Source organism: Ctenopharyngodon idella, chromosome 10 (assembly GCF_019924925.1).
Source record: "Ctenopharyngodon idella isolate HZGC_01 chromosome 10, HZGC01, whole genome shotgun sequence".
NCBI lineage: Eukaryota > Metazoa > Chordata > Actinopteri > Cypriniformes > Xenocyprididae > Ctenopharyngodon > Ctenopharyngodon idella.
In genome coordinates, this window is record NC_067229.1 from 35,129,586 (window position 1) to 35,143,098 (window position 13,513).

A 13,513-nucleotide genomic window follows, 5' to 3' on the forward strand; every position below is an offset into this window, starting at 1 on the left:
TAATCCTCAACTGGGCACTGGTTACTTAAAGCCTACGTGATAAACTACATTCATTTGAGAGCTCCAAGTTTTGAGCTCAAAACAAGCACATCAAACGAACCAAGAGGAACAAAACAACTGCTCACTCAGTTACATAATCTCCAATCAGCTCACACTTGTTTTTCACTTTAACGCCATCCTCTGTGATTTCAGTTCCTTCTCACATTGGCCTAAAGGAGCCTTGTGAAATTCATGACTTTCCTTATAACGTCAGTAACTAAGGTAGATCTTTAAATGAAGAACTTCAAATGAAACTGAACGCAAATGCTCATTAATATTTTCCCCCAAAGTTGATTTAAAGGAAATTCTCTAACTAGGTGGTCTTGCAGTAAGTTTCACATTTGAATGTTGATAGTTGTTTTATTTTGATACACATATATAAAACATTTTACTTGAAGATAAATGGTGTATGATTTGGTTGTAACTTAAGAAGTACAAATAAGCAAGCTACTATTTAACTTTTTTCTTTTAATTTACACTACTGTTCAAAAGTTTGGGATCGGTATAATTTTTAAAAATACTTTTATTCAGCAAGGGCGCATTAAACTGACCAAAAGTGACAGTAAATAATTTTCATTGTGACAAAATGTTGTTCTTTTGAACCTTCTATTTGTCAAAGAATCCTGGAAAAATGTATCACGGTTTCCAGAAAAATATTAAGCAGCACAAATGTTTTTTTGAGCAGCAAATCAGCATATTAGAATGATTTCTGAAGAACCATGTGACACTCAAGACTGGAGTAATGATGCTGAAAATTCTGTTTTACCATCAAATGAATACATTACATTTTAAAATGTATTCAAATAGAAAAGTTTTTTTAAATTGTATTAATATTTTACAATATTACTGTTTTAATATAATTTTGATGAAATAATTACAGACTTGTCAAGCATAAGGGACTTTAAAACATTAAAAAACAAATCACACAGGCCCCAAACTTTTGAATGGTACAGTGTGAGAAATAAATCAGTTGAAAGTGATTAAATATATGTCCACAGAAAGATCACCATATCAGTCTGAACATGAATGTTGTGACCAGTAACCAAAGGATGCTCAAATCTCTCCTTACAGTGCCACCATCTGGGAAAGACAGAACCACAAACATCACATCACTAAACCGTGAGTCCACTTTTATGATGGACTAATCCAATAAACCCCTAAAGCTGTTGCTCACCCGATCGAGGTTTAACAGTAAATGTTGTCTCCATTCCAGCACGGATGTGGTTGGCAACGTGACAGTGCAGAAGCCACGTTCCATTGACTTCTGCCACCATCTCCAATGTCTGAAATGCTCCTGGGATCAGGTCATACACATCAGTACGGTGAGTCTGATCTGTCTGATAAAAGCAGTTTGACTCATTATAATGGTTGAGTTTCACACGTACATATAATCAGATTATAAAGAGTATGCATATTTGGCGTGCTGTCCTAGGGGAATATTCTATTGCATCTGAATATGAATATAATTGTATATATAATAGTTATAGGCTCATTTCTGCACCTTGTATGTGAAGGTCTCCGCATGAAAATGGACAGTGTGTATGTCCGCTTCATTGCCCATCCCAAACAGGTACCAGACCACCCTGTCGCCCTCCACCATTTCCAGCCCATGAAGGTTTGCATAGAGCTTCCCATTGATCCCTGTCAATAGTGGCAGAAAAAAAATAAAAACTAAATAGTGGCAGAAAAAAACATGCAGATTGGAATCATGTAATTCTGCCTGAGACAAAATGAGAATTATGTACAGTGATTATTTTTCTTATGACGTTTGTCATTTATACTTATTTATACTCTGATGTGGAACAGGGATAGTGAATACAATTCATCCATCATATATCAAACAATGCCTTCTAGTGGTCATAATTTGACTTTTTACTTTTTAGCATTTTACAGCAAAATGCATAATTAGGGTTGAGTTGCATTTACTTGTGACCGCTCTCACCATACATCTTGTTGCTTTTCTGAAACTCTGCATCTCTCAGAAGAGGTTCTGAGCTGTTGTAGTAGGACTGAATGTTTTCTTCCAGATACCAGGATTTATTCTCATCAAACACCATAAAGAGGAGAGCAAATTCTCTGTCCACATCAGTTCTCTGTCTGGCCTGGTTCAGTATATCTCTCCTGCAGATTACTAATGGCCCAATAAGACCACTGGCTGTGTCCTATAACATATCACAAAAGCCAAAATAAATTAATAAACAACCATAACCATAAGATTTTTTATTTTATTGTTGTTGTTCAGAATTAATCTGTTTGATTTCCTGACTGAATGTAAATAAAAATAATAATGAAAGAATTAAAACTCTATTTTTGATACTAAGAGCTTTACCTTAACAAAGTCCACAGCTGAGCGGTACGCAAAAGCAATGCAGTTTGGATCAGACAAGCCTGGACCGGATTTCTCTGGAATCATCCACTGGTATTGAGTCATATTTCCTGCAGTAAAGAGTTTCATTTGAATTCACAACAAGATGTGTCACATGTACAATGGGGGAAACCTAGCAGATTTCTATTTAAAGTCAGATAATGTTCAAAACACACAGTTGATGAATCCCTGAAGGTGTCTTTGTACACATTTTGCAGGCAAATGGTGGATGTTTAATCTTCCTCTACCTGGCATGACAGCTTCAGGTTTAGAAGTACAGGTTTTGACTCCATGTGCTTGTATTGAGTAGGGATGGCTAGCTTTATTCATGAATGTGATCAGCAAAATCTGGCCAACTTCAGCTCTAATTATAGGTCCTATGAAACACACACAGATTATCATTTATTCATTCATTCAAACGAGAAAAGCTGATGTTCAAAATATTTTTAAATAAAGGCAGAACAAAACTGTGAGTATTATAAGTCACCAAAAATCTCCAAGTGTTTCTCTTCAGGCTGCCTCAGTTTTCTTGTCCTGAAGGTGGAGTCGGTGTATTCTCGATAAACTGCTTTCTTATACCTGGAGCCCAGTCTGTTCTTTCCTGTCCCCACATACAAACTGCCAGGACTGAGACAAGAATCTGGTTACCAAAGCCATTTAAATGCTGCAACAACAACAAAAGTTGTAGTACATAAATCTACCTGTTCTCCTCAGTTGTGTTGAAGTTCTGCAGTTCCCAGGTGCGATCAGGTGAGTAGTCCCACTCCATCTCTTCAGCACAGATGAAATACTCCACTATTTGAGACCTTAACACTGAAGGCTTCTTATTTCCTGAGCCCATCACTTTATACAGCTGTCTCATCCCACCAACATAGTGATCAGAGACTAGACAGCTCACCTCAAATACCCCTGCAACCACAAGAAAATATATTATTAGTTAAAATAACTGTTTTCAGTATATTTTAAAATGTAATTTATTCCTGTGATGCAAAGCTGAATTTCCAGCAGCCATTACTCCAGTCTTCAGTGTCACATGAGCCTTCACAAATCATTCTGATATGCTGATTTGGTGCTCTTATTATTGTTTATGTTGAAAACAGCTGTACTGCTTAATATTTTTGTGGAAACTGATTCAGAAGTTTGGAGTAAGAAAAAAAAGCAATACTTTTTTTCATGCAAGGATGCACTAAATTGATAAAAAGTGACAGTAAAAACATTTATAATTACTTAAGATTTCTATTTTTATGTTTCCACAAAAAATATTAAGCAGCAAAAATGCAGCAATGTTTTCAACATTGATCATAAGAACCATTAATAATAATTGAGCACCAAATCAGAATATCATCAGCATAAAGGATCGTGTGACACTAAAGACTGAAGTAATGGCTTAAGTATATATATATTATATATATATATATATATATATATATATATATATATAAAATTTGCTGAAATAACATGGCACTAGGTCATACTGACCACTGACATCTGGTTGCATGGACACAGTGACTGCAGTGTGCGGGAACAGGCTCAGCGTGTCACGTGTTGTGCCCTGTCTCTGGAACGTGTTGCCTTGGAAGTAAATACCATGCATGTCTATCTCTGTGCCAAGTCCCATGAGATGCCATCTGACCCTGGACTTCTTATTCATCTCAAGGCCGGGCAGGTTCCCATACATAAAGCCATTTACAGCTACATTACACACACAAAATAACAGGTTGTGCAAGAATTGGTTGTGGAATTTGAATCTTTGAGCTGACTTGTAAAATTAATAGTTGACCATTACACTGTTGACCAAAGATATGCTTCATTTGTCAGTTTACCGCTACATCTTGTCCATAGCATGCATATGTAAAATTCTTTGTAACCTTCAGAATCTGTTTGAGAATGAAGTCGTTTTCACATGTGCTCCGAATAGACTGCAGTTGGGCTGAACTACAACGTGCTGCAGGTCAGGTGAATTATCTCAAATAAGTCATAGTGTGAATACGTCAAGTTCATGGTCAGATATGTATACCAAAATGAAGCATATCCCAGGCAGACAGCAGTAAGGTAAGTGTAAATACCATGCATTTTATTGCTCTCCTGAAACTTCAAATTCTCTAAGTCTGATTCATTGGTGTCATAGGTTTCAATGTTCTGATCCAAGTACCAGCTGAGATTTTCATCTAACACAGAAAACAGCAGAAAAAACTCCCGATCCACGTCTTTCTGTAAGAAAAATCATGTTACGTATAAAAAGTAAAACTGTTCAATAAAATTATTTTAAAATAAATTGATGGCTGATTTGCATATGGGTCAAGACGATTGTATGCAAAATGTATGTATTTTTGCTACATATTTGAATCTCATTACCTGAGAACCGTTGGAATTCAGTGCATCTTTCTTACACACCAGCAGGGGGCCTATAAGACCAGCATTGGTGTCTCTGACTGGATCACTGGAGGAGAAGTACAGGTAGGAAATACAGGGTGGGTCACTTTCAGATGGTCCCTCCTTCAACAGCCACCTGTAGGTGAATGTTTCTCCTGGCTGAACCTGATATCCTTTTCTCTTTATACCTACAATACATTAAAAGATGTTAAGTTCTCTGGGACAAAACAAACCTTTTGATTTACATAAATTAGCCAGATGGTGTAAAATAAGTCTCACCATCTTGATAAAAGACACCCTCAAAGGGTTTGTTGTACTGGAGACCATGAGACTGAATACTGTAGATTCTGTCAGCCTTGTTCATAAACATCACCTGAAGAGTGTCTCCAGCCTCAGCCCTCAGAACTGGACCTACAGGCACCATGATGTGACAGAAAGGTTCGAATCAAACTCATGAAACATTTTCTAACCAAGGTTTAAAATGTTATTCATATTGCAATGATTTAAATCCACATGAAGAGGCTTACCCAAAATGCCTAGATGAGTCTCAGCACTAGTTCGTTTTTTCCTTATAGTGAAACTCTTATCTGTATATTCTCTGTACACCGCTTTCCAATACTTTCCACCAAGTCGGCCACCATCCATCCCAAAGAACAACTCTGAATAGCTAAGGACGACCAAGAATTTTATTTTGAATTATGTCATAAACTCAAACTTTCATAAACTAATTACAGTGCATTTCTGAATTATAATTAGATATTCAACCTCCCAGATTTCGTCAGCGACTCATTGGTCAGTTTATCTATCCCTGATGGTGCGTAGTCCCACCAAACCTTCTCAGCAGCAATGAAATACTTCCTAATCTTCCCACTGAGAGGAACTGTGAAGTTTATTTCATCCTTGCAGGATGAGACTTTGAACAGTGCCTGCATACCAGCTGTGGAAGACAACATAGAAGAGCCCTATCACCTTCTGTGTAGGCAGCAAGCATATACAAAGCTTCTTGAAGATATAGACAGAATTTTGGTAACAAAATTTTGGCAATTTTATTTTTTTTTTTTTTAATGATCAAGAAAATGAACAAGACAATAATGTTTAACACAAATTTTAACTACTTTAGCTCAATTAATGCTAAAATTCATGTATTATCTGGGTGGTCTAATTGAGGGGTCAAGTCTTTTAGATGTCAAAGAACCACAAATATAAGCATCTTCAGGGGGCAGCTATATATTTTCATGTATAAAGACCCAATTTATACTAATTTTAATAGGTATACTATACTATACCAGTATAAAATATTATTTGGAAAATATTTGCGGTCTTTAATGCCCTTGATAGCTCGCCCGCCTCCCATGCCAGAGACACAGGTTAGAATCCCGCTTGAAATCGTGACCTGGATAGGAGTGAGGTTTAGGGGGGTGAGTGTAACGGAGGCCAGCTAGTAAGAGCTGTGTGAGTAAACCTCACTCCCCTGGCCGCACTAGAGACCACGATCTTTAGTGTCCTTGTTAGTTCACCCCCTCCCATGCCAGAGACGCCATTTTGAATCCTGCTCGAAGCAGGTCGAGTAGAACCGGATGGGTTACATTGGTGCCATGACCCAGATGGGATTGAGGTTTAGGGGGGTGAATGTAACGGAGGCCAGCTAGTAAGAGTAACCTCACTTGAGGCGCACTAGTGACTGATGTTAGAGACTTCGGTCTTTAGTGTCCTTGTTAGCTCGCCTGCCTCCCATGCTGGAGACGAATCCCGCTCAGCGGGTCGAGTAGAACTGGAGGGGTTAAACTAATACATGTGCGTGCTCTAATCTAGAGTATACTAACTATCAAAAAGCCAACTGGCTATTTTTAACTGAAAGGCAGAACTTCCATTACTACAACTGCCTTATGTTATCCTGTTATCAAAGAACATGCTTTCTCAAAGTTTACCTTTCAGATGATCGTTGACTTGGCAGTTCAAGAGCCATGTCCCTATTGTCATAGGGACCATCTCTGCAGTTGCAAAAGTGGCAGAAAACAGACTCAGGACATCCATGCGGTGCCCGCGGTCCAGGAGTGTGTGTCCGTGGAAATAAACAGAGTGAATGTCGATCTCGTTGCCCATGCCAAAGAGATGCAAAGCAACCGTGTGGTTTTGGCAAAACTCAATGCCTGGTAGGTTGCCGTACATGTATCCATTTATGGCTAAAAATGGATAAAAAAGTTCTTAAACTCAGACTCAAATTGTGTGCAGCAGCTTGGTCGGTTTACAAAAAAATCTCTAGGTTTATGAATTTTCATTACAACTAACGCACCACACCACTCATTTATTTAGCTTTTTTTCTTTAAAATCTGGACAGCCACATTTGAGTTCATACAGTCAATTGTCAGGTATGTACCATGCATCATGTTGGATTCCTGGAAATCTTCTCTAGCAGGATCCACACCATCTGGATCAGAGCAGAAGGTCTGGATGTTCTCTTTTAGGTACCAGCTGATGTTCTCATCCACCACACTAAACATAAGGATCAGATCCTGGTCCACATCAGCACGTTGTACTTGATGGTGGTCTGAAGTGGACACAGCATGCAGGGTTCCTGAGGGCGGCATTTTAATTTGGGAATCAAAGGATAAGGTAAGAAAAAAATATTTATTTAGCTAATAAAGAAAAGCAATTTTAAATTCAGCCCAGAGGTAAAAATCCAAAGGGCTCATTTAAATATATATACAGGTGCTGGTCATATAATTAGAATATCATCAATAAGTTGATTTATTTCACTAATTCCATTCAAAAAGTGAAACTTGTATATTATATTCATTCATTACACACAGACTGATATATTTCAAATGTTTATTTCTTTTAATTTTGATGATTATAACTGACAACTAAGGAAAATCCCAAATTCAGTATCTCAGAAAATTAGAATATTACTTAAGACCAATACAAAGAAAGGATTTTTAGAAATCTTGGCCAACTGAAAAGTATGAACATGAAAAGTATGAGCATGTACAGCACTCAATACTTAGTTAGGGCTCCTTTTGCCTGAATTACTGCAGCAATGCGGCGTGGCATGGAGTCGATCAGTCTGTGGCACTGCTCAGGTGTTATAAGAGCCCAGGTTGCTCTGATAGTGGCCTTCAGCTCTTCTGCATTGTTGGGTCTGGCATATCGCATCTTCCTCTTCACAATACCCCATAGATTTTCTATGGGGTTAAGGTCAGGCGAGTTTGCTGGCCAATTAAGAACAGGGATAACATGGTCCTTAAACCAGGTACTGGTAGCTTTGGCACTGTGTGCAGGTGCCAAGTCCTGTTGGAAAATAAAATCAGCATCTCCATAAAGTTGGTCAGCAGCAGGAAGCATGAAGTGCTCTAAAACTTCCTGGTATACAGCTGTGTTGACCTTGGACCTCAGAAAACACAGTGGACCAACACCAGCAGATGACATGGCACCCCAAACCATCACTGACTGTGGAAACTTTACACTGGACCTCAAGCAACGTGGATTGTGTGCCTCTCCTCTCTTCCTCCAGACTCTGGGACCCTGATTTCCAAAGGAAATGCAAAATTTACTTTTATCAGGGAACATAACTTTGGACCACTCAGCAGCAGTCCAGTCCTTTTTGTCTTTAGCCCAGGCGAGACGCTTCTGACGCTGTCTGTTGTTCAAGAGTGGCTTGACACAAGGAATGCGACAGCTGAAACCCATGTCTTGCATACGTCTGTGCGTAGTGGTTCTTGAAGCACTGACTCCAGCTGCAGTCCACTCTTTGTGAATCTCCCCCACATTTTTGAATGGGTTTTGTTTCACAATCCTCTCCAGGGTGCGGTTATCCCTATTGCTTGTACACTTTTTTCTACCACATCTTTTCCTTCCCTTCGCCTCTCTATTAATGTGCTTGGACACAGAGCTCTGTGAACAGCCAGCCTCTTTTGCAATGACCTTTTGTGTCTTGCCCTCCTTGTGCAAGGTGTCAATGGTCGTCTTTTGGACAACTGTCAAGTCAGCAGTCTTCCCCATGATTGTGTAGCCTACAGAACTAGACTGAGAGACCATTTAAAGGCCTTTGCAGGTGTTTTGAGTTAATTAGCTGATTAGAGTGTGGCAGCATGTGTCTTCAATATTGAACCTTTTCACAATATTCTAATTTTCTGAGATACTGAATTTGAGATTTTCCTTAGTTGTCAGTTATAATCATCAAAATTAAAAGAAATAAACATTTTAAATATATCAGTCTGTGTGTAATGAATGAATATAATATACAAGTTTCACTTTTTGAATGGAATTAGTGAAATAAATCAACTTTTTGATGATATTCTAATTATATGACCAGCACCTGTAATATATATATATATATATATATATATATATATATATATATATAAAATATCTTTTTAAAATGTATATTAAATGCATTAATTTCAATTTAGGGAGGAACATAAATAGGAAATGTTCTTTATCATAATAACATTTATCAATTGTAGTATTATTGTAGTACTGGAAATAAATAGGAAATTCAAGGTAACTTAACTCTGATAAATAGATTACAATGCCTACAAAATATATTATTATTATTATATATTATGATTTTTTTTTTTATTTAATTACATTTATAAATAGTATTATTGTATTATTTAAAATAATATAAAATTAGGAAATAAAGGGGAAATTCAACTTAACTTTGATAAATAGATTACAATGCCTAGAAAATATATTTCTATAAGTATTTTGACCATTAAACAATTATGCAATTTTTGATACTTAAAAATTGGAAGTGGAACTCAAAAAAATGCAAGGAATTATTCTTACCAAAAATGTATTTTTTAAATTCATTCCAGAGGAAAAAAATCCAGAAGTGCATTTTATATTTTTTTAATATATTAAATGCACCCATTTAAATTTAGGGAAGAACATAAAGAGGAAACATCCTGTACGATAATGACACTGATCAATTATAGTATTATTGCACCTAGTTGACCTTTATCTAAGATGCTTTAGCTGTGTTTAAAAAAATATTTTTTTATTAATAATAACATTTTAATAATAAAATGTAAAAATATCACAGGGAGCTAAATTTCAGTGCAACAGGCATGAATATAGGACTAGTATTGCAAGGAATTAATAGGCATATTAGAATGTCTGCTTTACCTTTCTTACAGGTGAGAAGGGCTCCAATAAGCCCAGAGGAAATGTCTTGTGAGGCACTGACATGGGAGTGGTAGGCCCAGGTTAGGCAGTTGGCGTCACCCGTTTGAGGGGCAAAATCTGGCTTTACAGTCCAGGTATAGGTGTAGTTTCCCCCCGGTGGAACCCCGTCATCCTTCTTCAGAGTGTCTGAGGTTCCGTCTGGATACAGCGCACCTAGTGCAGACAGGATTTTATAACAGTTGAAAGTCCACACAAGTAAAAGCACCTTTAAAATTATTAACCATATACTCTGATGAGCCAAAACATTATGAACAGTCACAGGTGATATCATTGATCATGTCCTAACAAGGCCGCATATTAAGGTCTGGGTAGATTAGATTCTAATCAATCAGTTCTCATAATCATTGTGTTGGATGCAGGAGAAATGGGCTGTAATAAAGATCTGAGTGACTTTGTCAAGGGCCAAACTGTTATGGCAAGGGACTGGGTCAGAGTATCTCTGAAATGGCAAGGCTTGTAGGTTGCTCCCGGTCAGCAGTTTTGAAAATTTACTAACAGTGGTCGAGGAGGGACAAACCACAAACCCGTGACAGAGTGTTGGGCGCTCAAGGATCATCGATGCACGAGGGCAATGAAGGCTTTCCCGTCTGGTCCGAGCCAACAGAAGGTCTAAAGTGGCACAAGTCACGCAAAATTTTAATGATGGTTATGGGAGGAATGTGTCACAACACACAGTGCATCTCACTCTGCTGCGTATGGGGCTGCGTAGCTGCAGACCAATCAGAGTACCTATGATGACCCCTGTCCACCGTCGAAAGTGCCTACGATGGTCACATTAGCAGGGGAACTGGACATTGGATCAGTGGAAGAAAGTTGCTTGGTCTGATGAGTCCCGAATCACGTGGACGGCCAGGAAGTGATGGCACCAGGATGCACTGGCGGTGGAGGGAGTGTGATGCTCTGGGCAGTGTTCTTCTGCTGGGTCAGGCCATTCATGTGGACCCAAGTTTGACACGTGCCACCTACCAAAACATTGTTGCAGACCAGGTACACCCCTTCATGACAATGGTGTTCCCTAGTGGAAGTGTCCTCTTTCAGCGGATAATGCACCCTGCAGGAATGAGCATCTGTGAGATGTGCTGGACCAACAAGTTCAAACCAAGGTGGCTCCACCTTGCAACCTACAGGACTTGAAGGATCTGCTGCTAATGTCTTGGTGCCAGATGCCACAGGACACCTTAAGGGGTCATGTACAGTCTGTGCCTCTGCGGGTCGGTGCGGTTTTGGCAGTATGTGAAGGATCACCAGCATATTAGGCAGGTGGTCATAATGTTTTGGCTCACATATAAGTAGTGAATGAGAGAAAGAGGTTTTACCTTCTGAATCTTTTGCATAGAAGACACCGTGGGGATGCATGGAATAACGTCTGGAGGCGAAGTTCTTCAGGTGCACGATGATGATATCATGAACCTCTGCCCTCAGTATGGGGCCCAGATAGCCCAGCCAGGTGGGTTTGGGGATCTCTTGAGAATAAGAAGCATCTGTGTACTGCCTGTATATTGCCTTTTTGTACACACTGCCAATCCGCTGAGACCCACGCTGCAGAAATACTGATGCATACCTGGCCACAAGAAAGATGAGGAGTTTTCTAATGTTTTTCCACTATTATTATAATGGGATGATAATAAATGGCAGAGATTATTGGAAAATTTGAAAATGAACTAAGATTAGAAAATAGAAAATTCAAAATACCAGTAGATTACACTATTAGAATAAAGGTTCAGTAGGGTTCTATACATAGGCTTCTTGACCCAATTTTAAAGAAGCCTTTATACCAAAATAGTTCTATACAAGGTGAATAATTCATAAAATTTAATTAAAATTAACAATGAATTGAAACAAAATGATCCTATGATGGGAACACCTTATATATGAAGCACCTGACAGAACCTTTTAAGGTTCAATATAGAACCTTTTCTTAAGAGTGCAGGTTTTTGAAGCGATGCCATAGAAGATCCATTTTAGGTTCCCCAAAGAAGTGAGCAGTACTTAAAACATTTTTTTATTCTAAATATAAAGAACATTTTAATAATCTGACAAACCTTTTTTCAACTTTTTATTTTGACCATTAAACAATTAAGCAATTTTAGATCATTATAAATCCTTCACTGAAAAGTGTTAATAACCTGTGTTGTTCAATGAGAATTTCTAATTACTGAAACTAAAAATGCAAAGTATTCTTTAAAAAAAAAACATATGCAGTTTGCATAAGTTCAAACAAAACAGGCCTCTACTTATGAATCAGTAAAAAAAAAAAAAAAGGCTGTGAAATATGAGGTTTTTATTCAGTGTTTAAATCTCAAGGATGGCAGTGAAAATGTCCTGGGCACTGGTACCAGGAAGAGTAAACTATATCAAATACATTCATCCAAATGAATACAGCTATATCAATTACCAGATATTATCTAGAAAAAGTCAGTCCTCAAAACTGTCTGGGTAAACAAGAGACTTGTGAGAGCAGCCACAGAAAGGCTATAGTTCATTAGCTAAGAACAGAGTAAAGGTGCACCAGCATGCATGAGGATGCCACAAAAAGAAGAAGAAAAAAAAAAACACTCAAAAAGAATCAAGTGACGGCATGTCTGGAGTTTCCAAAAAAAGAAAGAGAGAAAAAAAGGCGTCCCTGATTTTGTGGGGTTATAGTCTAAGGTTTTTTGTTTGTTTGTTTGTTTGTTTTGCCAGCTGGCACTGTATGTGTGGTGCAAATATAACACTGTCCACATCTTAAACACCATTGTCTATAATAGATTAAAAATATATAAATAAATAAATAAAAATAAAATGTAATTTAAAAATGTAATTTTTCACAGGGAGCTAAATCTTCTAACTTCTGAAATTTATTTATATATATATATATATATTTTACACACACACACACATGTAAACCTATTTTGGTAGATGTAATAGATGTAAAATTAATAAGCTAAATATATAAAAATATATTTACATTTACAACCCTGCCCTGTTTCAATCAGATGAATTACTTATAATTAATGAATATATAAATCTCACTCATCCGCTGCAATAGGTTTCCCATTAATCAGATTCTGGCCGCTCGGTGCGTAATTCCAGTTTTCCTCTTGAATCCCAATGTAGAAGGTTCTGTTGATCCCAGACACTTGTGCTATCACAGCACAAAAGATGCTTAAGCTTCTCAAACAGTTCCAGAAAATAACCATAGTCTCAGGGACACAAATGTCCTTGCTAGAGTCCTCAAATAATTCTTAACAGGAAAGTACTGTGTGGTCCCTCGTTATTATGTGACAGCAAAGCAATTGAAGATGACCAGTCATGAGCCATGATGACAGCCTTCAGGGATTCACACACCCATGAAATTCATGGGAAGCCCTTCCCTGCCGGAAGAATCCACCTGAAACGGCTCGCTGTAATATGGTAGCCAGTTTCTAGTTGGTCATTATCTGATTCAAGATGGTCATTAAAACTGGTAAACTGGTAAACCATCTTGGAAAAGCAATAAAGTACCAGCTGGTTACACCAGTTTAAAGTGGTCAAGATGAATTTTGGAACATGTTAGCCGGGCAACCAGTT

The 13,513-nt window shown here is 37.9% G+C and overlaps 1 protein-coding gene across 1 annotated transcript; it reads right to left on the minus strand.

The window, feature by feature from the left end:
- Window positions 1–379: 379 nt before the first annotated feature.
- Window positions 380–13,426, minus strand: hephl1b (hephaestin-like 1b). The gene is made up of 19 exons (XM_051908289.1): window positions 13,416–13,426; window positions 11,281–11,525; window positions 9,905–10,117; window positions 7,155–7,352; window positions 6,706–6,960; window positions 5,543–5,714; window positions 5,305–5,444; window positions 5,057–5,188; window positions 4,760–4,965; window positions 4,471–4,615; window positions 3,884–4,096; window positions 3,106–3,313; window positions 2,892–3,031; window positions 2,653–2,781; window positions 2,369–2,475; window positions 1,982–2,201; window positions 1,541–1,680; window positions 1,214–1,376; window positions 380–1,119 (listed from the first exon to the last, which is right to left on the minus strand). The coding sequence occupies exons 1-19, from the start codon at window positions 13,424–13,426 to the stop codon at window positions 1,043–1,045; spliced, it is 3,114 nt and encodes a 1,037-aa protein (XP_051764249.1). The 3' UTR covers window positions 380–1,042.
- Between the last annotated feature and the right edge of the window lie 87 nt (window positions 13,427–13,513).

What these genes read in the sequence shown, in the direction of transcription:
- hephl1b (XM_051908289.1), bottom strand. An exon ending in GGGTGTCTTTTATCAAGATG is followed by an intron (nt 4,966 to 5,056) that starts GTGAGACTTATT and finishes AATGTATTGTAG; the next exon opens with GTATAAAGAGAAAAGGATAT. An exon ending in CAGCTGTGGACTTTGTTAAG is followed by an intron (nt 2,202 to 2,368) that starts GTAAAGCTCTTA and finishes GATATGTTATAG; the next exon opens with GACACAGCCAGTGGTCTTAT.